Source organism: Pieris brassicae, chromosome 1 (genome assembly GCF_905147105.1).
Source record: "Pieris brassicae chromosome 1, ilPieBrab1.1, whole genome shotgun sequence".
NCBI lineage: Eukaryota > Metazoa > Arthropoda > Insecta > Lepidoptera > Pieridae > Pieris > Pieris brassicae.
In genome coordinates this window covers 19664832-19688428 of record NC_059665.1, presented here as the reverse complement: position 1 = coordinate 19688428, position 23597 = coordinate 19664832, and the positions used below count along the sequence as shown (strand labels likewise).

Sequence of the window (23597 nt, the reverse complement as noted above, 5' to 3'; positions counted from 1 at the left end):
TCATTATAATTTGCGGTCCATAACAAAAATGTAATTAAAATAATAACGTAATTATTTCACCGTTATTAATTAAAAAAAGGTTTTATTCAGATATTTGTAAAGTCGTAAATAGTTTTAACACTATTATACAGATACACTGCGGCAAAGTAATAGTTCATATATTCTAAGGAACAGTAGTTTTACGACTAATAAAAACTTCATTAGACATGCCCTTGGTTTCTTGGCATTAAGTGACCATGTTTCAGGGCTCATTCGCGGATAGCGTAATCCCAACAAAATTACTTTCTCTCGGAGTACCAAAACAATAGCGATCTCGGACCACCCTCATTACATTTTATTACTATAAAGCTACACGGTTTCGCTTTTTTCACATATAAATATAAATGAAGCTATAAAGGTTGGGAGGAAACGTTAATGGAAAATGTTTTTTATTATTCCTTGCGGCTGCACGAAAATATGAGGTCGAACTACAAATTGGGCTTACTTCTTAGAATGATTAAGATGTTATGTGTAATGAAATATTAGAGATATTTTTTTATAATTTCGTACATGATGCATAAACTCGTATCTTAACCGCACCTACACGAAACACTAAAGCCATCAAATCTGGGTTTGATTCCCTACAGAGCTAGCATGTGTTTAGCTAGAATTTTTTTTATGTAATAAGAGGCAAACGTTCAGGAGGCTCATTTGATGTTAAGTGATACCGCCGCCCATGGACACTCACAATGCCAGAAGGCTCGCAAGTGCCGCCCTTTCTATCTATGTTAGCCATTATTTTCTTAATAGTTTTAAAAATTTTGCTAGTTTATAGATAAATTTCATACCAATTGGACTAAGGACTATTATATTCATTTCGTAATATGTACCTACTACTATAACTTACCTACATAAACTAGGGTGAAAATTTTCATTAACAAGATCGGACAATATTCGTTAAAAAGGCTACATGTAACGATCAATTTTCACGAAATCTGTAGGATTACGATGATAGCTCTCTATGACTCACTAAGCCAGAAACAACTAGACATAGTGCAAAGAACTTTATCATCCAAGGATTTATTATCAGACACTTGACATTCCAACTTGACAGAAGAAACATGTAGAATTTTCCTTTTACTTTAATGTATTAATTATTTCATAAAAATGGCAGGACGTGGTTGCAACCTTGAGTGCGTTAAGGGAGATGACGCTGGTAAAGACATTATTGAATTCATGGGTCCCGTCAAAATTATTTTGGTTGACCAGCCAAAAAATTTGTATATGAGGAAGAGGTTTGCTGCTGCGGCCATAGTATTGGCACATATGATGATGGGAGCAACTAGTATGACCGTTTTATACTACACATTGAGTTACCAAAAGGATTCAGCTCTGTTCGCATCGCATATTGTATTAGGAACAGCTGGGGTACTTCCTTCTTAATTCTTTATATTATAGTTTTTGAAAGGGAATACAATGACACTTACTATGAACTGATTCTAGGAAAACAATAATATTTACGGATCTACGAGGATGTACTGAAGATTACTTTAAAAATCTGTATGAATAATTTCATAATAAACACGAATTATACGACTCATTTATTGGAGGGACATATCTATTAAATTTATCAATCGGAATTATCCTTTGTTGTCTAAACTTAGTAGAAGTTGTTTCTAGAAATGTTGTCGATTCATATTTGAAACATTGTAAAAATACTAGAAGACTAACTAAGCCTATTTTTTACTTGTTGATGAGAAATTCGCGAGAGTTACACTATTAACAGTAATATACTATATTTTTTTTGATTATTGACAGTTGCAACTGTGCATGCCTTCGGGTATTCTGGCTCTGCATAAACTGGCTGGTTCCACCGCCGTATTGAGACTGCCTCACCGACCATTCGAACACTTTTGGCTTCAATGTTTTGCAATTATTTGCGGCGTTTTGTCGGCACTGGCATCTTTTTTCTTCGGCGACTTTAAGATAACGGTTCATTCTGTAACAGGTTAGTATGAAATTGAAATGGTGTTTATGAAATGCTTTGATCTATAAAATCAGTGCAGTAGATTCATAAATTGACTTTGAATGTGAGATAGTATGAAAAGATATAACATATTTGTGTGAAAAATTAGATTGTTATAAATTTTGTAACGTTACCTATTTTTAATTGTGCTAAGTTTAGTAAGCATTATGTGGTATAACAGTGGTAAGTTGATACAATATGAGCTAGAAGCGCGAACAGTACCTTAATAGATACTATTATTGGGCACTTTCTTAGGTTAAATATCCTCCTATTATTAGTAAACTAGGTTAGACTAAAATTACTTATTAGTCTTAAGTTGGGCTAGATCGTAATGTTAAATAATGTCTCACTGCAGAGATAATTAAAAAAAAAACAGCTATAATAAAAGCTATGTTTATGGATCGTGAAGACAATCTTTTATAGACAATAGGTATATATTTTCATATTTAAAGACGGATTATTTCGACGAGAATGTAAGTGGGTGCTCCTATTTCACCATGCCTCCTGCTGATAGAGTATCTTTGACAATCTGAGACAAATAGTTTGTTTTTGATTAATTTTATTATTATTTATTACTTAAGATCTAATGTGGAACATGTTGTAACATATTTATTGTTTTTTTTTACATTCCAGGTGTAGCGGCAACTTCAATAGCTATTTTAAATGCTATATTTGGGATCATAGTTTACGATTACAGCGGCACAAGGATAGATCACACTGAATTAGGTTCTGCGCGACAATTTGTCTACAAAGCTCACAAATTTTTAGGAATGATATCATTTACTGTATCATCTGCATGTTTTATTTCGGGATTGTTAAAAGAAACATTTGTGAAATGGGCTCCAGTAGTTGAAATACCTTATATCACTGTTATATTCTGTGTTTGTTATACACTTGTTGTTTTGTATAAGCCGTTAAGAGAACATTAATATTGTATATGTATTTTATTATTTGTTTTAAAAATTATTATCCCCAGCTTGTTGTCTATCGCATGTGTGTGCATGTGCGTATTTAATCTACTATACTAAAGAAAACAATAGACAACATGCGACGAAAAGAAATTAAGTGTGCCTGTTTTATGGACACGGCCGTGTGTGTACGTGATTGCGTTTATGTAACGATTATAATCGCAAGATTTTGACTACAACTCATCAATAAAACCTAAACAAACATAGTAGCTTCTCCGAGACAAAAGTCATACTAATTGCAAATCACGATACGCAGCAAAATAACCTCAAAATTGATGCTCTTCCCCCTCCACTGAACGCGAAGCATCACTCTTCTCGTTTATCGTAATGATTTTTTAATTATTTAGTGGTATAATTTAATTTTGGATATAGAGGATAGATTTTAAACAACAACGCCATACTGTATTCCCAGATTTTGTCATCCTTACGTTTTATGGATAGTTGGTAGAAAAGTTAAAGACATATTCACGTCAAAAAGAAATGTATTTATCTGTATCACTTTTTGGCGACTTGTCTGCTAGTACTTTGACAGTGGCATTATATATATTGCGAAATGGTACAAAACGAATTAAAATTAATAATTTTATACGTTAATATACGATGATTAAATGGAATCTTCGCAGCCAACGTCCATCATTAAAGATGTTGGTCTAAATAGAAAATCAAAGCAACATGAGAAAAAATCTAGACATAATCCTCTTAGGATTTTAATAATTGAGCCTAGTGGAAGGTATTGTAGAAGTGTATGGTGTGCTATTGGTTTGGGTCTTGTTCACATTCTACTGGGTGCCACAAATATGTCGGTTTTAATATATGGTATTATGAAACAAGATGCACATGCCGCATTGTGTACTATTGCTGTAAGTATCTCGTAAATTTTAATGAGTTATTGGGAAAGTATTTAAAAAAAAAATGAAATATATTGAATATATTATTAAATAATACACTCCCAGGAGCCGTTACTTGACAGGTTTATGTTCTAGATATAGAAATTTATAAAATATTGTGAAGTAAATAATATAATGGTTGCGTATTAATTTAAATTTCATCGTGATCATCCATTCTATAGTTATTATCTATGTAAATTTGGGAGTAAAAATCCTAATGACGTTAGTGTTGACGCTGACTTCGTCTGTCATCTGACAAATCTATCATAGTTAAGAAAACAGATATTCAGTTGGATATGATTTATAATTTTAGAATATGCGTATGATAATCTTAGATCCTGTTGGAGAATATTGGAATGTAGTATTTTGTGCAGTAGGTGTGGGATTATCTCAAATGTGTATAGGAGGAGTTTTGACCACAGTTATAATATATTTAATAAAGACAGGCAGCGATATACACGTCCCTTTGTGTGTTTTTGGAGTAAGTATAAAGAACACTGTGTTTAGTGATTAAATGCGACTCTTATTCCCCGAGATGGTGAGTTCAAATCCGGTGATGGACTAATAGTTGGCTATTTATTTCTATATATAAATAGCTCAACGACCCAATCGACGATAGGCTCTGAAGGTTAACTAATAAACCGACTTTAAAAGAATTAAACCGAGGTGAAAACCCATATATTACAAAAATAATATTTTTCATACAAACATTACTTACAATCGGTGCCGTATACTTTATAAAACAGGTCTTATAGGACTTTTTAATTTATTTAAAAGCCGTTTGCTTGTGTCTTTATAAAGTGGATCATTAAAATTTAATATTTAAGTTTTACGCATCGTGAACTATTAACTTTTATTAGATTAAACATGTTTTCAGTATCATTTTTTCTCAGCGGAAGCAATATTGAGTCTTAACTATGCAAATGGCTGGTCAACACCAATGAGATTAAGACACAGAAGGCTTGCACACACTTTACTCCAAATGTGTGCAATGGCTTTGGCTATTACGGGTACAGTGTTGATAACTATAGACAAAGGATTATCTAGCAGCCCTCATGGATTAACAGGTACTATACAAAAGCCAACCTGTGATCCTCATTTTATGTATTACATTAATTAAGGAAAAATTAAAAAAAAAATTATTATTTATTTTATATACGTTATATGCTATATAAAAAAACGCTGTAGAACGGTTGGCAATCTATTTTGATTTTATCTAAATTCTATTTGCAACTATGCTTTTGACGGGTGAAATATTTACAAACATATTTAAAATTCGCTGCTTGTGTATGCATAAAACATTTTAAAAAAAATTATACATTACATACATGAAAGGGCCTAAGCCCAGAGGGATTAGGAGGGACAATACGTAAAATAAAATAGCTATCGTAATGGAAAGGTTACGATAGATTTTTGTATGGAAAACTTTAACTTAACAAAAGGCGTTTCTGGAATTAAAATTAATAAAAATTGTATGAAAAATCTATTGCTTGAGGTAAAAAACACCGAAATGGTCGTATTATAGTTCGTGCTAAAGACTGATTAGGAACCAGGTAAAAACCCGTATATCAGTCATTTTATGACATCTTCAATATTGATTTGGCTTTTCATCGTTCACCAGTTTCGTTACAAAGTTCAATACGTTTTAAACAAAGTTGCAAAACAACGTTGTTTTATTCACAATTTAAAATTTTAACTAGTTTCAAACTCATTTGTGGCTTCGGTAGTTTGGTTATAAAACTGTTAAACTATTTTTGATGAAATTTAGTGGAAATTCTATTTCTGAGATTATACGAATAAATTATTTGTGAATGTAGGAAAATTATGAAATACAATGTACACTTATGACATAGTATTTCCCGAAACGAGGTTTTTATATTTCATTCATTTAATTTTGTAATTCTACAATTAAAATAAATAAAATTTAACAAAAAACGATTTACAATGAATACATTTAAAAAATCGATGGCACTGCAATTATTTTAGGTCTGGGCCTCAGATTTCTGTATTTGTTTATGATCATTTTTTAATCTAATAGGCATAAGCAAGTAAGTAGATGATAAGCATTCTGTGCCTGACGCTCGTGTATATTTTAAAGTGTGCAAAAATTATAACAAATATTGAGTAGTAATAAATTAGTTTAGAAAAGAAATCTATTTAAATCTGTTCTTAAAATTGTTTAACGATTTACAGGACTAACAGCTGGTGTATTAGCGTGCATCGCATTTTTATCGGGGGCCTGTGGTCTTTTCGGTGGTCGCAATCTGAAACTTTTCCACATAACATTCGGAATACCAACATTTATGTTGTCATCTATCTCATTCTGTTTTGGACTTTTCACTAAAGAGTTTAAGGACTGGGCGGGATCGACTGTGGTGTTCATTTTACTTGGTTTTATTATATTTTATTCGTCTTTTATTATGATTACGTGTTTCATTAAGTACGCAATGAGAATATAATCATTTCATAATTTGACTTTTATTTACAAATATTGAACATTGTTTTAATAATATTTTATATGCGTTTGATATTGATTGATAAAGTGTGCTTTCCATTTTAGTTGATAATCGAACCCTGGGCTTAGATCACCATTTTTGACTAAGAGGGGAGCATTACGTACAGTTTAAAAATTCTGCATTTGTTAAATTGTAACGAAAAGCCAGATAATGAAAAACATTAGCAAGATTACAACATTATTGCTTTGATTTTTGTCTATGCAAAAAATGTTTAAAAGTATTTCACTATTTTGTTTTTTTTTGAATAATTTTTAAATCTAATAGATCTAAATTTATTTAATAGTGCAACAAAAACAATATGGTGAAATGGGCAAACTTTTTGTATTGGCTAGAGAGTGGTGTAACACAAGGTGGAATTTCGTCTCCAAAACCTATATATTTCCGAGCTCAGCCGTCTACCATTTTGCTGCAGGGTCGGTGGCATCGGTGTTAATAGTGTTAGCTATGCTGATGACTGCTCGCACCGACACCTGGAGCTTTCAATAGAATTTCAATTCAATGAATACCATATTGGCAGGTATGAAACATTTTAATACCTGGGGCATGTGCTATCTCCTGACCTCAACAGGAGCTTAGGGAGATAGTGGAGAGATTACTCTCCAAAGATAAAAGCACCATCATTTTTAATGTTTGCTGCCAAAAGACGACCGTACTATGAGTAAGCTGTACTGCCGGGTCGCTAAGTGCCTTGCGCGTTCAATATAATAACTCCTTTAGGATGCTGTTGGCACTACTACGCTTTTGCAATGTCTCGAGTATGTTTGCCCAGGCTCTGATGACTTCTGGTGTATCCGTCGGAAAATAACGCCATCACTTTTACGCAGATTGCGTGTCAGTAGGTATAATACCCTTTTGTTTGTTTAATTGTACAATAGGTGACTGTACTCAGTCGCAAATTGTTAGCCAGTTTGTGCTACGCTTGTCGGCTCTGGGAGATAAGTGTACGTTGGCTGTTTATTAATTTAAGTTTTAATTTATTTTTGTTTGTTGTTGATGTAGATAATGTAGTCTTTAACTTGTACTTACTAACTTAATGGATATGTGTTATCTAATTGGAATGAATTATTATTATTATAAAGAGATAAACGTGCGAATAATGTGATAAGAAATAACTTACATTTTATGGGAAATTTTTATTGCACGTAATACAAAATATTGTTTTTTATCGTTATCTGTGGACGTGAGAATCATTATCAAGATAATATATTGTCCATTCCATAAATTAGTATTTTAAATTTTTGATTATATTGGTTGCTTAATAAAATTGGGTCTATTAAATTTAATCGCATAATTGGATAGGATGATTCTGGTTATATTAACGTGGTCTATGAGTTCCTTGGTAGTGATCAAATATTTTCTAACTAAAGTAATGTCCTTAAATCATAGAATATAATGATTACTTAATGCTATAAGTAATAGATTTTTTATCAGTTTCCTCTTCTTCTCCAGTCATACTCTTCATTCTTCTATGTCGTGTTAGTGGTGCCACACAACTTCCTTCACTTCCCTGTCTTCGGTAAGCCTCTGCGACTAGGTGATGTCATCACCAATAAAACTCAGTACAAAACAAAAGGTGTCTAAAGATTTTTTACCTGTATCAGTCTTAGTATAGACACGTTTGTTTCCTTAACAGTTAATGACCCTAAGAATAACTTTATAATTTTTCATTTTGTACTTTTCTACAGCCACACATTGTTAGTTATCATTTTGAATGATAAAAATGATAAGTACAAGATGTGAATTTATTAAGATTAAATTAATCTTTCTGCATTTCCAACGCTTCAACTCTTTTTATCTCAAGAGTAAGAGCGACACCTATAAGTAATAGACAGTTTTTTATATAAATGTTTATTGAGTTTTGTATTTCAATATGCGATCGTGTACAGTGCATATTTTGACATGTATATGTGTGTTTATCACGAGCTGGTTTGCGTTGAAAGACAGAATTAATGCTTTTCATCTTCATATACTACTTTGCGTTATCGGGGTATGTGTAATCAGTTTCATAGCTTACTTCGTGTTATCATAGGATTTGCACAAAAATATAAAATCAAATCAAATCAAGCTAACACAATAAGTATAAACGAATGCCTTTCAGTATCAATTGCTTATATCCAATGGAATTAACTGCCTTCATGGAGACAGATGGTTCAGACGACTTAAAAATCGTCGTCGAATGCACTGGATATTACAATGTTTAGGGTCTACATTGGCAATACTAGGATCCTGCATAATGATAATGCAGAAAACGGTTAACTTTACGTCTATACATGGAAAATTGGGTAAGATTTTTTTTTGAGAACTATACCGAACGGTTTTAATAAGCCGGATTGGAAACCCGGCGAAACGCTAATTGATTTTTTTTTTACTCTGGTACCACTTATTAATTATGTTATTGAGAGAATAAAAAGTATTTCTGCATTATATTAATCTAGATATCCTATGTATGTATCCATCCATATTTCACATATTTTTAACGACCGATTCCTAAAAATAGATTGTAATCCATGTAAGAATTTAGCTGGGTTATCTTTGAGTAATAAGGGAACTAGTTTGATTTTAGTACTCAATAGTAGTACGTAGTAGTAGTAATAGTAAACTTAATTAAATTACATTAGCTGACGCATGTCCAATTACTATATTAAACGCATTTACTCCTAAACGTGTATTTACACGTGTAGGGGTGTCCTCTTTGCAATAATTTTGACATAAAAATTCATTTAAAAGGAAAATTTACACTGCATTGTGTGCAAACCTTAAAATTTTCATATAAATATTTTGTTGCGGATTTTACGGCATCGTTTAATATTTTGCCAAACACGTTGTAATGTTTGAGTCGCGTATTGGTTCCTAACCACACAGTTAGTCGATACAATTTAAAATATATAGTTCGAGTGATCTTACAATAATATCGTTAAATATATTTTCTACGGACTTTTACTTCCTTAAACATAACAGCCGTGTAGTGTGTAATAATCTTGCTGACGTGTGCTAAGATAATATTGAGGTTAATTACTCAAGATAATCTATTATTATCGATTTATAGTGATATCATAAATTTTAGTCAGGAACTCCTCAATATGTGTAATTGATATCGTAAATGCCGTCGTCTTAAAAAAGTATTGAATTCCCTAATAAAAGCCAAAATAATTCTTTGAATATAATATAGAAAACATCTTCTATGACTATCTAAGCAATCTTTCAACTTAAAAATTGTTGGTGTCCCGGCATCCATTAATGGATTTAACACTGGTATCAGAAAATTTATCATTATTTTAAAATTAAATACAATAGTAATTGAAGTGTGTTTGCAAGCTTTGTTATGAGTACGTGTATGGGGCTTTATGCGAATTAATACTTAGATGTTAATGATAATAAAAAAATGACATTCTTTCTGGTTTCGTAAAGAATGATTAAATAGATAAATAAAATTACTAGATAACGACTAAAATAGTGAGACTATATCAATTTCCGCAATGATTGATTCTTTATTTCGCTAACGTAAAAATATATTTTATCATATTTCCTAGTAGTTGAATTATCGGGGGCCCTAAACAAAAACTCTTTGCCACACATGACCTTCACAATGTTTTTCGGACTTGTTACTATATTAGTTGGATTAGTTGGAAGCTGGTTTCGACATAAATTATCTCTACAGAAACTGCTTAGTTATCTTTATATTGTAATGAATATAAATTATTAATAAAGCCATTTGAGAAACAAAGGATCCTATTAAAAAGGTTTTATAAATAAAATATACTAATCAAAACCTATATTAAAATAAAACATCCTTTGAATCTAGTAATTCACATGTCTCAACGAATTTTAGATGAAATCGTGCAATTTTTTTGGTTACAGCGTTAGGAGCACTCATCTTGACCCTCTTCAGCATTTTCAACGGAGTTACATCGCTGTGCAACGCTTTTCACCGATTTTCCTTTGTAAAGTACAGTCACCTCTTCTGCGGCACCAGTGCGTTTGTAATTTCCTCAATTTGCCTATGTTTCGGCTTCACCAAGGAGTCTTTTATACGGTGGTCTTCGGAATTCACAGCTTACATTTTGATTTTACTGGTTTTGGTGTATACCAGTATTATTGTACGGAAACCATATTGGAATGTGTGGAGGTTTTTAAACAATAAAACAAATGGTAAATTACATAGAAATCTAATTACATAGTTAAAAATATTTGTAAACAATAATTTTTGGAACATAGAGTAAATACTTTTGAAATAAGGTAACAATTCTACTACTACCATCACCAACAACTCTATAAATGTAATATGGGATAATAAAAGTATAGGGGTCTAAACTCCCAATATGATTTTGTCCCATTCGGTGTCGATATCCTTGGTCCGTGGGGTCCTAGCGCTATAAGGCTTTCAAGAAAATGAAAAAAGGTTAGTCGACACACAGGAAACTGAAGAGCTGGCAGCTACCTCGGAGAAAGAATTAGTCAAGCCATTCAAATGGGGAACGCTGCCAGTATATTCGGAACCTTGTCTTAATAACATATTTTAGTTATTATATTTTAATATTAGTTATTGTTTTTTGTAATATTAATTTATGTTAGCAGTATTATATTATTTTTATTATATTTAGAATAATAATAATAGTATAAATAAAATAACTTTCTCAAGGTTACTTGTTCAACATAGATATATTTAATTAGAGATTTGATAAAAAAAAATATTTGACTATTTTTGAGATAGTGATTTTTAGTAATTCTAGGTTACTTTCTATTAAAATTTGAACTGAATTAACTACAATAATAATCTGATAAAATATCAATAGTCTTTATATCGATTGTAATCCAAATATAGACATTGTTTCCGTCTTTCGAAATGTTAACCATACATTTGTATGAAGTAAAAATAACCAGAGGCGATATGCTGATGTTGATGTTTTCGACATTTCAATTCTGCGTAAACGGTTATGTTGAAGCTTCATCTAAAATGAAACATGGCCTAGTATTTAATTTAATTATAGCTAAATAAAATTATCATATTTTAAAATTGAATCAATTTAAATATTAATTGTTTTTATATTGTTTAATTCGCTCATTAAATATACATTTATTTACAATAAGTTAAGTTATACATATAGAAAATTTTAAATACTACTGATGTTATAAATCACTCAAAACGTCTAGTTATTAAAACTATGTTTTGAATTGGCGTCTATATCCGTCCAACGAGTTGTTATATTGTGTAGGAAGTCAAGTACATCATGCACGGACTAGATATCGCTAAATCTATTGAATCTCTAAAAAATACATTTTTCTCGGTATCTGCCAATAACCGATTGTTATTAAATAAATGTTGAATAACATTCTTAAGTCAATGTTTAATCTGCATTTGAGATTCCCGTAATTATAGAATTAAGAAAAACACAAATTAATTAGAAACCAAATTGTAGGTTTTCTTAAAGAAGTTGATGGTTGGGTTAATAATTATGATGGCAGTGAATGCAGCTGTACATCCTATGAGTGCGTTAGTGAAGTTATCAGTAGCCCAGACCCGGAAAAAGGCTTTGTCGAAACCGTAGCAAAGGCTGATGGAGGCAGCAGCAAAAGCGACTATTCCGAAGCAAATGTGGGTGATTTTAGAAATGTTTCCGGGACAGAAACGTCGCCATTCGAACGCGTAAAGGGAAGTAAGCCCATTGACGAGACTCACACTGGTGAATACAACGGCTACGAGACCTGGAATAACAAACTGATATTAGAGAGAATATTGTGCTACGCAGAACTGCCTTATATTTGGGCAAAGCATAAGTCTTTGAAGTAGTAATGCTACCTGTGTCGTCCTTTGTGTCCATGGGGCAGGAATGATGACTGTTTTACTGTGTTTTGTTCTACGTCAGGAGGATTCGATCGATGATCTGCGGTCTGTGTCTACCTGACAGTTACTGGTACGACTGGTATCGAACACGTGACCTTTACTTTGAAGACATTCATTACCAGCGATTGTAAACTGATTATAAACACGGATTCTAGTTGTATCAATTAAATAGTAATAATAAAAATGTTTTTGTTCGAACATACGTTCTTGCTGAATGGTCCTTGAAATATCATCTGTCTCATGCTGTTTGTTTTAGTTATGAGAAAAGAATCATTTGTATCGGACTTTTCTTTCTACGATCTCAACTCTCATTTTTACACTATAGACATTAGTCACCAGGTATTGTTCATTACAAAGTTTTAATATACCTGTTCTTAAAGTATTGACCATTATGAAGTTAAACATAATCTTTACGCGTTTTTAAATGTGTAAAAATCCATGTTAGCACGTTTCGAGTTATGTAAATGTGCTAAGAAGTAAACGTTTTTATAAAAATATCATGTTTATTATGAAGTTATATGGATTTTGTAATTGGAGTATTTTAATTAACACAAACAATTACCATGAAGCTATTGACACATGTCAGTAAGAGTACAGTATTTATATAACGCTCCAAATACATATTTATCTTCATGAATATTTATCCTTGGACCGATTAATATGTGGTAGGTTGTGACGAGTAAATCCATTTTATCTTATATTGGGATTTAGATATATTCAATCTTGTTCAAATAAATTTAGCATGATTTTTATCAATCAAATGCCAATGTCACCGAAGCATGTTAAATTAATCACAAGAAGAGTTAGCCTAGACCTCAACAGGTCATGTTTTTACAGATATACGTTTATTGATTAATATAATCAATACTTGCTTATATCGTAAACAAAACATTATAAGGAAAACTAAACTGAGATTCACAATTTAAGATGAGGTAAATCAGACATAAGTAGGTGATACATACATAGAAACAGAAATGTGAAGCCACCACCAATGTTTTAGCGTTGTCGAATTTTTTACATTTATCATATTTATTTTAAATAGTTATCAGATATGATACTCTGAAGTACCGAAATTATTTGACACGTTAAACCTCCCACAAGTGATCGATGACAATCCCTTTTAACTTATTAAACAACATAAAAGAATTACCAAATTGTCCATGTAAAGTGTTGAAATTCTGAGTCTTGTCCAACATCTTGATGAAACTTCCAGCAAGTGCTAAAGCAGAGCCGACAACTTGAAGAATGGTATGCGCTCGTCTCTTGTCTCTGAATCTTAAGACTCCGGACCACCCATTGTCAGCAGATAAACTAAGTATAGCTTCCGCCATGAGGAGTTGGTACTAAAATAAAAATTTCGTGTTTCTTAATAGCAATGAATTTAGGTTTTCGAGTTGATCGCATCTTTATCTATATTTGACTATAAATGTTTTAACTAACTTCATTTGCAAACTGATGTAACAATAATGAAGTGATAAAGTGCATTTTATTTCAAAGATAAAATCTACGTGGAATAAATTTTGTAGATTTGGCTAAAACCTTAAGTTGTGTTCAACTTTATAAATCACTTGATTTTCAAATATATTATTGTTTTTATTTATTAATTTAATAATATAATCTTAAGATAAACACGAATAGAAAATTATTTTAATGTTTTCCAAGTTTTTTTTGGACTATACCACGCAAAGATAATTAAGTACGCTATCTTAATTGGAATTCGACTTACCCCAATTACACATAATACTATGTGTTGCGGAGTACTTCCCAACGGCAATCGAAATGGATTTAAGGAGAAAATAAGACAAATTCCCACAACTAAACCAATCAAAAGGTGGGATAGAATATTTAGCGTTGCCTGAAAAATCTTCAGTACATATGGCCCACCCTCAACTTTACTACTTTCGATGTCCACTGTCATTTTGTCTGTCCGCGAGAAGCGCTAAAGGATGAGTGGTTTCCACTAAATTCCATTATTTTATTTATGAGAGCGAATATCGTTTGTCTTATCTTGTTCGAGATTAATTTGACATGGAAGGACTTAGTCAATGGATTAGTACGATTGTGGCGTTTGCAAATCATTGCATATCTAAGGACACTGAGGTAGGTAAAATATGTGTGTAATGCTAATAAGACTATTAAAATATTAAAAATAATACTTGTTTTTTAGTTTTTAATTTTATGTATTTTATTTCGACATTGATTTATAAAATTCATACAAAACAATTGTATTAGTTTGAATCGTATTAATAAATGTACTTATTCAACTTATCTTAATTAATCAAATGTTTAACGATATTTTCCTTTCAAAGATATATAGTGAAACAAATTTTATACTTATTTTTTAATCAGTAAAATTACATAGAAGATTTTCATTATAAACAGAAACAAAATTGAAGATTTTTAAGATTATCTAGTTATAGTAGTTACATTACAGTAGTTTTATATGATTATTGGTAGTCTAGATGGTTAATCACGTATTTTTAAGGGTTCTATTATTGGCCTTAGTTTGGAATACTAACAAGCATATTATATGGTATCAAATGTGGCCAGATGATACAAATATTTTACGCTAAGAAAAAAATATTTACACATTGGTAATCGTATTGCACTGTATTCATAGTGAATGAAGAAGATATATCAGCTTAAGCTAAAATAACATAATACTATTCAGATTAATAGAAAAAGAGATGACGTAAGCATTTATGACATAACATTTAAATATTGCTATTATGACTCATACGTGACGTAATACGGTTTTGTTAATGTCACTTATTATCGTAAATATAGAGTACGACAACAGATGTAACTACTATTATCCATCATTTTAATTAGTATTTCTTGAGTTTTACTCCAGTAGTATAGTGTATTTTTATACAAATACATATATATACCTATGGTACGTAATGATGTGATATATTTTCATATTAATCTGTTCATGCTATTTATTAATACTTCATTAATAACCAGTTAATGAGATTCCACATTGTTTTACTTTTATAGGGTCGTATTCCAAAACTTTAAATAAATGTTTCGACAGGAATTCATAGTATATGTTAGTTCGGAATTCGGCATACCCTGAAACTAATTACTCACTATTTGGTAACTTTTCTTTGCAAAATTAATAGCAGGATTGATAATAATGATAGCAGTAAAACAGGCTGTGCAACCTATCAAAGTATCTGTGAAGTTATTAGTTGCCCACATTCTGAAGAATATATAGTCAAAACCATAGCACAAACTGATAGAGGCACATCCGAAGGCGACAACTCCAAAGCAGATGTGAGTAAGTTTCGAAATGTTTCCTGGACAGAATCGCCGCCATTCAAATGCGTAGAGGGAGGTTACACCGTTGACGAGGCTGACAGTTGTGAAAACCATGGCAGCTAAACCTGTGAATTAAAGTTATTTTTTATTCAGAGACTCGAGGAAACTTGACGCAAAAAGTTATTTTTGCAAAAATCCAGCGCATTAAATGCTTGCGGAATTTATCGACACCTTTCACTAGAATCTAATTCAAAATAACATCAAACAGCTATAAATGTTATCAATATAACAATGATCATTGTTGCCTAAAGTGCGTTAGATAAACGGCTGTAGACTAATATATAATACAAGCAGATACAGAGGCCACGCCAGGGAGCCAGCACAAGCCAGTAGCACTGACGGCCATCGCATTTATAAAGCACTCAGAAATATTAGTAATGTAAGTGATGTAATAAATTGACGATTTAAATTTTAGTCTATTTTAAAGTGCTATCAATAAACGTCATACGGCACGACGATAGAGGTTAATTTGTTATTTAAAAAAAGTTTCTTTATCTAAAGTTGTACATACATTAAATTTTCGTACAAAGTATTTAAAACTTACCGAATTGCCCATGTAGAGTGTTGAAATTCTGACTCTTACTGAGCATTAGTATGATACTACCGGCGACCGCCAATGCAGACCCCACCACTTGCAGAATAGTATGAGCCCTCCTCTTGTCTTTGAACCTCAGAACCCCAGACCAGCCGTTGTCAGCTGATAGACTCAGAATTGATTCTGCCATTAGAAGTTGGTACTGAAATATAAACAACATAAGAAATTGCTAAAAACCTAAATGTTACGCATAAGCGTATATTCTATAAAGAATATGTTTTATTACTAACGCGACTTGACGAGTTTGGAGGATATATAAGCTCATGTTCTGTACAATTTCTTGGCAAAAATCACTTGATCCAATTCATCGGCAATATTAAACTTTATATAGTAATGTGAGACATGTTTGCGCGATTTTAACAAGGGCTTTGGACGTTAGAATTATTTTTGCCGAAACTTAAAATATCACACATATTATCACAATCACATGGTCACACCTTTTATCGAAACTTATATGTAGTCAATATCAAACAGTGTTTTTTATTATCGTAACGATTTAAGGAGAATAATTTATCAAAATGTAATCCGTTCGTGTTTAGGCGATACGTAACAGAATAGCTTATACTTTCTAAATCGATCGCCTTATATTCTTAGTGTTAAAAGGGTGTTCCGAGTACGAGTTCCACTGCGTTCGGATCCTGTGGTCTCGCAGGCCCAGCATACCTGTATCCTCGTCCTTGGAACTTAGAGCAGAAGACATTCGACTGCCAATTAGATAGCGTTTTAACCATTCATAAATACAGCAATAATGGCATACAGCCTTTCGTAGGAGATATGATTTATATTCTAAATTCCCATGATATATAACTTATATTATGGGACCATCCTTTAAGTTCCCCCAAACTCCACCCGTATCAACTCGTCGTCCGTCATTCCACAACTGACCGCTTTTTAAGGCAATTTTTGCCGCGCACCACCGCTACCCTTGCTGTGCACCCCCAATTTTTAATATTCGTCTTAGGGTCCTTCAAGGTAAGGGCGTAGCATTCCTAAAAGACCGGCAACACACTTGCGTGCCTTCTGGCAGTATGAGTGTCCATAAGCGGCGGTATCACCTAACACTCTCCTACCCATATGCTTAATAATAATAAGCTTCTCTGCAAAATATGAAACATAAATTATATTAAAGAGCATTTCTTTAAAAAAAAATATGGTATTAGCTTTTTATCGATTACTAATATTAATAGTATATCTAGAGTGTATATTTTTATATTCGCATAATTGGAAGCTAAAAGCTATGTAACTTACCCCAAGTACACACAAAACTATGTGTTGCGAGTTAGCATTCAACGGCAATCCATTACGAAAGGCGAAAATAAGAGATATACCAACAACTATACCAATTAGTAGATGGGCAAGAATATTTAAAGTAGCACACTTGAAACACTTTAAGGGGATAATTCACTCTTTCTTGGCCGATTTCAGGATCCACCGACATTTTGATTATATCTCGCTCGATCGATCGAATTAATTAATTGTGAATTTTAATTTTTAGCACTTCCTCTCACGAGTCTAGTATTATAAATGGCTGCTATTAAATTCTATCTAATTATTTAACAGATCGCTAATCATTGGTGACTTTGCTTATCGCTTTGGAGATTGCCAATTCTGTTTTCTTTCCACTTATTAAGACATTGTGTCCCTGTTGAGTGTCAGTAAGTTATCGAATATCAAATATGAATAAGCTAATTTAAATACACGTGTTATTTATGAAAATGTAATTACATTAGGACGGCCAAGATATTGAAAATGATGAAAGTATTTTTTTTACTTGTAATAAAAAAAAATTGGAAGTAGATAGTTATATAGGTCTAGAAATTATTCCATATTTTTTACAGTTTCGCCTTGTGGCGTGTGACTCTCATCACTGAGGTCGCAGGTTTGAACACGGTTTTGCACCAATTAACTTTTTGTCTAATATAAGTAATTCGTCTTATTATTAAAGTGAAGACTAATATAGAAAACGTATTTTTAATATAATTAATTTTGGCGCGTAAAGTCCAGGCTAGATATCTTGGGTGGACATAGTTTCCTTAAAGAGTTACAACATAGTCAGAGTCAAGTTGCCCCAACAATTATTTTACACAATGTAGTAGATAAATTTTAAATTAGCGTTCAATGCTATATGAAGTTCTAGGTAGACATTCAGAGGAATAATCATATCCGCCTCATCATTCTTCCCTCTTCAACGTTTAGATACCATACATGTTATGGTTCGCTTTGTATATAAAATCTTTAAAAAATTACTTATTATGTGTGTAGTGTGCTGTGTCATCTATACCTACTTTAACTAATACAATAATTACAAAATGTACTTATCATTAACAACATTTTTTAGTCTGTGATTTCTATCAAATGCGGATAAATAAAGTCAAGTCATGCATGCAAACGCGTTTCGTTCAAGATAAATAATATTATATTTATAGGAAATGGCTACCAGTTATTTAAAGATCAAAGGATAAAACTTATGTTATGGACATTTTGATGATTTTAGATGATAACGGGGATATACTAATAAAGTTTAAAATTAAAGAAATAAGTGTGGAGAAAAGCGGCATTTGTTTTTTTAATAATGGAAAACCTCTTTGACTTGGTGGTGTGTTTTTTTAACAACCTTGGTTGGTAAAACCAAGGAAATGCTGGAATCAAAATGCTCAGACATTCGGAGTCTATTAGGCGAGCAGAGCTCGGAAGTCAGAGTCAGAGTCCGGCGGGACGTGTCAGAGAAGAAGGATATTTCCTCTCGGATAGCCTAAGCTCCTGGAGCCACCTTCGCGCATTTGGCTCCACATGGCATTCTAAAAATTTCAAACGAGGGGTAAAAATTAAAATCTATCGTTCCAACGTGAAGAGTGTTGTGCTGATATGTATGCGAAACGTGGTAAGCCACCTTTTATTAACCGTTGAGACAGACTCTGGGATTTTTATGGCCTGCAAAGATTTTTAATAAACAACTATAAGAATATTGCTGGGTACCGCCAATTGGCCATCAGATCTTACGTCACAAGTGGAGATTGTGACACTTTTAAACCAAATCCCCATCCATCCCCAATAGGCACTAAACTGGACTCCCCAAGGAAATGTGCCTGTTGTAAGCAAAGCTGGTTGTGGTCGAGGCACTGCCATTGGGATGACGTGGTCCGAAGTTAGTTCGGCTGAAGTAAAACGCAAAGCATTGTGGACGCCCTCGGCCCGTCTAAGGAGATATATGAAAATATTTGCCAGGTGCATACCTCTGTTAGAAAGTGGTCAGTGTTTAAACATTTGCCCCTCTTAATAATGCAAAGATATATCGAACTAATAAAATATCCAAGCAAATGGACAATCTTCAAATATTGGAGAATCTAACTAGCACTTACGTAGTAATTTAATTGTGGTTGTTTTAATTGGAGGTATTGGTTAGAGGCTTCATTATAATTTAAGTCAGGTTGGACAGGTTCGATTGAAACGTAGCCTGTGGTTTGCATATTTAAGGGAAACCGTTTTGGCCGTAACTAATGGAGTTAAGCCTCTTAGAATGGGAAATATGCCTATGCGATAAGTTACGGCGAATTAAAAAAATACTTTCCGATGAATTTCGTCATCGCAAAGGTCTAAATATACGTATATAAATTAATTTAATGACTTGGAAGTTTTGGTTTATTTTACTTAAAAAGTATTTTGTTACTTACTGCTGTTACTACAATAATAACAAATATAATTATTTTCGTGCGTTTCAGAGAATTGTAAATCCGGAATCTTAAAATAAGCATTTGGGTTTTTTGTATCGGTTTTATGATTGTGAGTCTAAATGTTATCTGTATTTTTTCCTTTTCCTGTATAGGGTTGCCTAGAAGAGATCGCTTGTTAGCGATAAGTCCACCCGTTGATTCCTTATTTGTGTTATCTGAATATAAATACCAAATATGTAATGCAATAAAGTGTTAAGAATAAAAAATAAATATCTATTTAATTTAAAAAAAATATGAACAATCTTGACCAATTCTTAAAATCTAAACTATTTTTGGTAAGTTAATATGTATATATGTTGTTCGTTTATCTTTCTACCTAGTTCCTTCTATCATAGTTGCAAGGCCCATCAGTTGGATTGGTTTGAACGTGTATTATTTTCTACTGCTCTCGACACCACTACTTCATATATTCATACAGTATCTAAGAAACACAGTATGCTCGAAAAGTAGCGTAAATTTCAGAAGTTGTGTATAGTGAAATAAATATACACGAAACTGTTTAAAATTATTGAATATTCGCTCTTTCTTACATCTTAAACCCAAGCGAGGCTTGAAATTGAGATAACTACAAGTGTTGGTTGATACTTGATGTATGCACGCGTAAATGGCCACCTGGATTTATTACTAGGCAATACGTAAATATTCGAAATTGAACGTATTTGACTCATATATTTTAGCAAAGCAAAAATAAATTTTTATATGTATTTTATCAATATAATAGCTCCGATTAAAGCATTTGTTTTAAACGATATTAATTTCTACGCATTCTGTTAATGTTATGGCAAACGCCATAACATCACAAAAGTTTGAATTGTATACGCGCTATGCACTGAAAAGAAAATTTTCTATCGTTCCAATAGTCATTATTACTTAGTATGGTGGTTAAGTATTCTTAATTTTCTAATTTTCCGCGAAATTCTCTTATTTTTTTTTATTTCATAAGAACCTTATCTTGATAATAACTAATACAACAAAAAAAGAATTAGCGAAATCGGTCCAGCCGTTCACGTGTGATACAGTGACCATGGGAAATAGAGATTCGTTTATATATATATAGATGTGACGTAAGAAAGTAGACATAACCATCCCATTGTTTATAAAAGCTTTTAAAGAATCAGTCCAAACAACACATACAAAGTCAGTTATATATCGAAAAGCGTTAAGGTACAAAATTGAACCTTAAATAATAAAAACACCTGCCCCATCCTTTCATTGATCCACAGTATTTTTCTAGTCGCATTATACGAACAACAGAAACCCGTTAACGAATTCCTGCTATCAGACCAAACAGGGATGTTATGGACCCCTGGTCAGCACAATTACGGGTCCCATTTGGACCTTCGCTAATGGAATTAAATCCAATTAGATTTTAGGGTTACGAGGTGAAGTTTACTGACGGCAAACAAATGACCTCCTGTTACGGTTTGCAGCTGTTTAGATTATTCGGGATGAAAATAAATTTTCCACCAGACTGTGAAGATAAAATGGGTGTTATTGTAAATTATTGTATTTTTTCAGTTGATGCGAGCGAATTTCGAAATTTGAAATAAAGTTTAGGGTTTATGACTATGTATATGTATCCAGGGTACTGTGTGTTGTGTGCGTGTATTAACTTAAATAATTATATATTACAAATAAATTAGAATAACTTAAAATAAATTACATTTTTTAGTTTAATACAGGTTATATCTAAATAGGATTTGATTTATGTACTAGAATATGTTATCGTGTATTACATAGCCAATTAATAAATATTATCGTCAATAAACTATTCATATATTGTGGAAAGTAAAATAACCTCTTACGATGCTTCAGAAATAAATTCAGTCTCACATCCTTAGCCAGACACTCAGACAAGTATTCTTGTTTGCGAAGCGCGCCGGATGCAGCATATTTGATAAAATTCACCAAACTTTTCCAAGATTTCCACGAGTTTCTTACAACGTGTGGTTTTCGATCAAAGTTTTCCATTCCATCGAAGTGGAGTTTTCCACATATCGCGGTATGATTAAGCTGCTATTTGCTGAGTATAACTTTTCAGACTCAGTATTAAAGTAAGAATTGAACGATTTGACTTCGTTACTTTGCTAGATGTCATTTTTTGTAAGATATTCTAACATGCTATATTTTAGTAGTAGAATTATCGTCATATAATAATTTGATTTTATTGTATTACATTTTAAACTATATACATAATGTGACATTTATCTTTTCATATTATATTTTAACCGAGACATATATATCGTTGATCAATTAACCTACATTTAAAATTTATCAGAAATTAATTTAAACTCAACCTCAACTATTTTGCTTTCCTAAGGAACTTTAATATGTACGTCCCAAAGAGCGTTGTCATCTCATGGGCAACTAAATTAATTATAAATTGTTAAATATATTAATTATAATTACTGCCACACAGTCAGTATTTTAGTGATTAAAAACTCTAAAACAATGTTATTCTCTAAGAAAAAATGATCATTTTGAAATTTCACATAGATTCGTCCATACTCTTGGCGACGCCTTTGGACGTGTCTAAGTGCATTACTTATATAAATTATTATTTACATACATAACATTAAATAATTATATACGTACTACTTTATCGGTGGATAATCCCTAATTATAAAGAGATAATTTGTAATTTGTTCCAAAGACGTTTTCGACGTAACAAATGATGTAATTTTGTAACGTGTGTTTTTCACGTGATTTTGTGTATATGAAAAATAGGTTTTGTTTCAAGAAATATTCTAGGGACGCATCGTTACGCCTTTTTGCCAATACGATACCGATACCGATACAGATAAAGGTTTAGTTATTAAAATTAAGAACTAAGATGAATAATAATTTTAAATAAAATTAATAACTGTAAATAATTAATTGTAAAAATTAAATAAATAGTTTATTTAATTTGATATTGAAAAAATAGTACGTGCGATAGCAGTTAAAAGCCAACTAAAGTGTCTAGCGAAATAGAATACGCGGGGGCAAAGCGAGTGAGAGAGACAACAAACTGAATATAATTCTGGGCTTCCCCGGGCATGGATAGTCGCACCCCGCGACGGCCCAAGCCGAGGTTCGAGTCTCACAGGAGACGCTCTTGCGCTAGCCGCGGGATAAAACGCCATTCTGGCCGAGCTACGCTCGCCAAAACAGCCCTAGCTGAGCTGTAAAGGCCCTTAAGGCCAACAGCGAGATTCCCTTCCAAAAAAAAAGGTATAGATAGTCCGTGCCTCGTTTGCAACGAACAAAGATCAAACAAGATGCGCATTTACAAAATATCACCGATATACCGACAAATCGGTATCGGGATCGATACCGGATGCATCCCTAAAATATTCCTTAATATCCCTTTTGAGGTTAGGGGTTATTAAAGCGACATTTTCATTCATTTCAAATTCCTCAGTCACTTCCATTCTAAACTAAAGCTTGCCTCTAATTGATAAAAGTTATGACAATATATGTTTGGTTGTAATCGAGTCATAAATACTTATATAATTGTTACCTTTATTGATTAATCTTAGAGTAATTAAATAAGCTAAATCTTTGCTAAATTTAATACAAAATTATTAGAAATCCCATGACACCGCAAGACACCGGAGAGTGTCCACAGGAGTTGTTCCGAGTTTCAGAATACTTGCAGCTTAGTTTTATCACTGGACATCGAGGCAGAATACGAAATTCCATCTGTATCATATCGACGTCCATTGTTTTTAAGGCAGTTTTTGCTGC

General features: G+C 32.4%; 3 protein-coding genes and 1 pseudogene across 3 annotated transcripts; 2 read left to right on the top strand and 2 right to left on the bottom strand.

The window, feature by feature from the left end:
- The first annotated feature begins 1098 nt into the window (after window positions 1-1098).
- LOC123711904 lies at window positions 1099-2935 on the top strand. Its single transcript, XM_045664762.1, has 3 exons — window positions 1099-1407; window positions 1798-1987; window positions 2639-2935. Exons 1-3 carry the CDS (start codon window positions 1147-1149, stop codon window positions 2932-2934), a joined length of 747 nt encoding a protein of 248 aa, XP_045520718.1. The 5' UTR covers window positions 1099-1146; the 3' UTR covers window position 2935.
- Window positions 2936-3529: 594 nt separating this feature from the next.
- Window positions 3530-6319, top strand: LOC123706668. The gene is made up of 3 exons (XM_045655984.1): window positions 3530-3833; window positions 4738-4927; window positions 6054-6319. Exons 1-3 carry the CDS (start codon window positions 3582-3584, stop codon window positions 6317-6319), a joined length of 708 nt encoding a protein of 235 aa, XP_045511940.1. The 5' UTR covers window positions 3530-3581.
- A 5103-nt stretch (window positions 6320-11422) lies between these two features.
- LOC123709384 lies at window positions 11423-14174 on the bottom strand. Its single transcript, XM_045660687.1, has 3 exons — window positions 13945-14174; window positions 13369-13561; window positions 11423-12079 (listed from the first exon to the last, which is right to left on the bottom strand). The coding sequence occupies exons 1-3, from the start codon at window positions 14134-14136 to the stop codon at window positions 11772-11774; spliced, it is 693 nt and encodes a 230-aa protein (XP_045516643.1). The 5' UTR covers window positions 14137-14174; the 3' UTR covers window positions 11423-11771.
- Window positions 14175-14642: 468 nt separating this feature from the next.
- Window positions 14643-17644, bottom strand: LOC123710703 (annotated as a pseudogene).
- Window positions 17645-23597: the final 5953 nt, after the last annotated feature.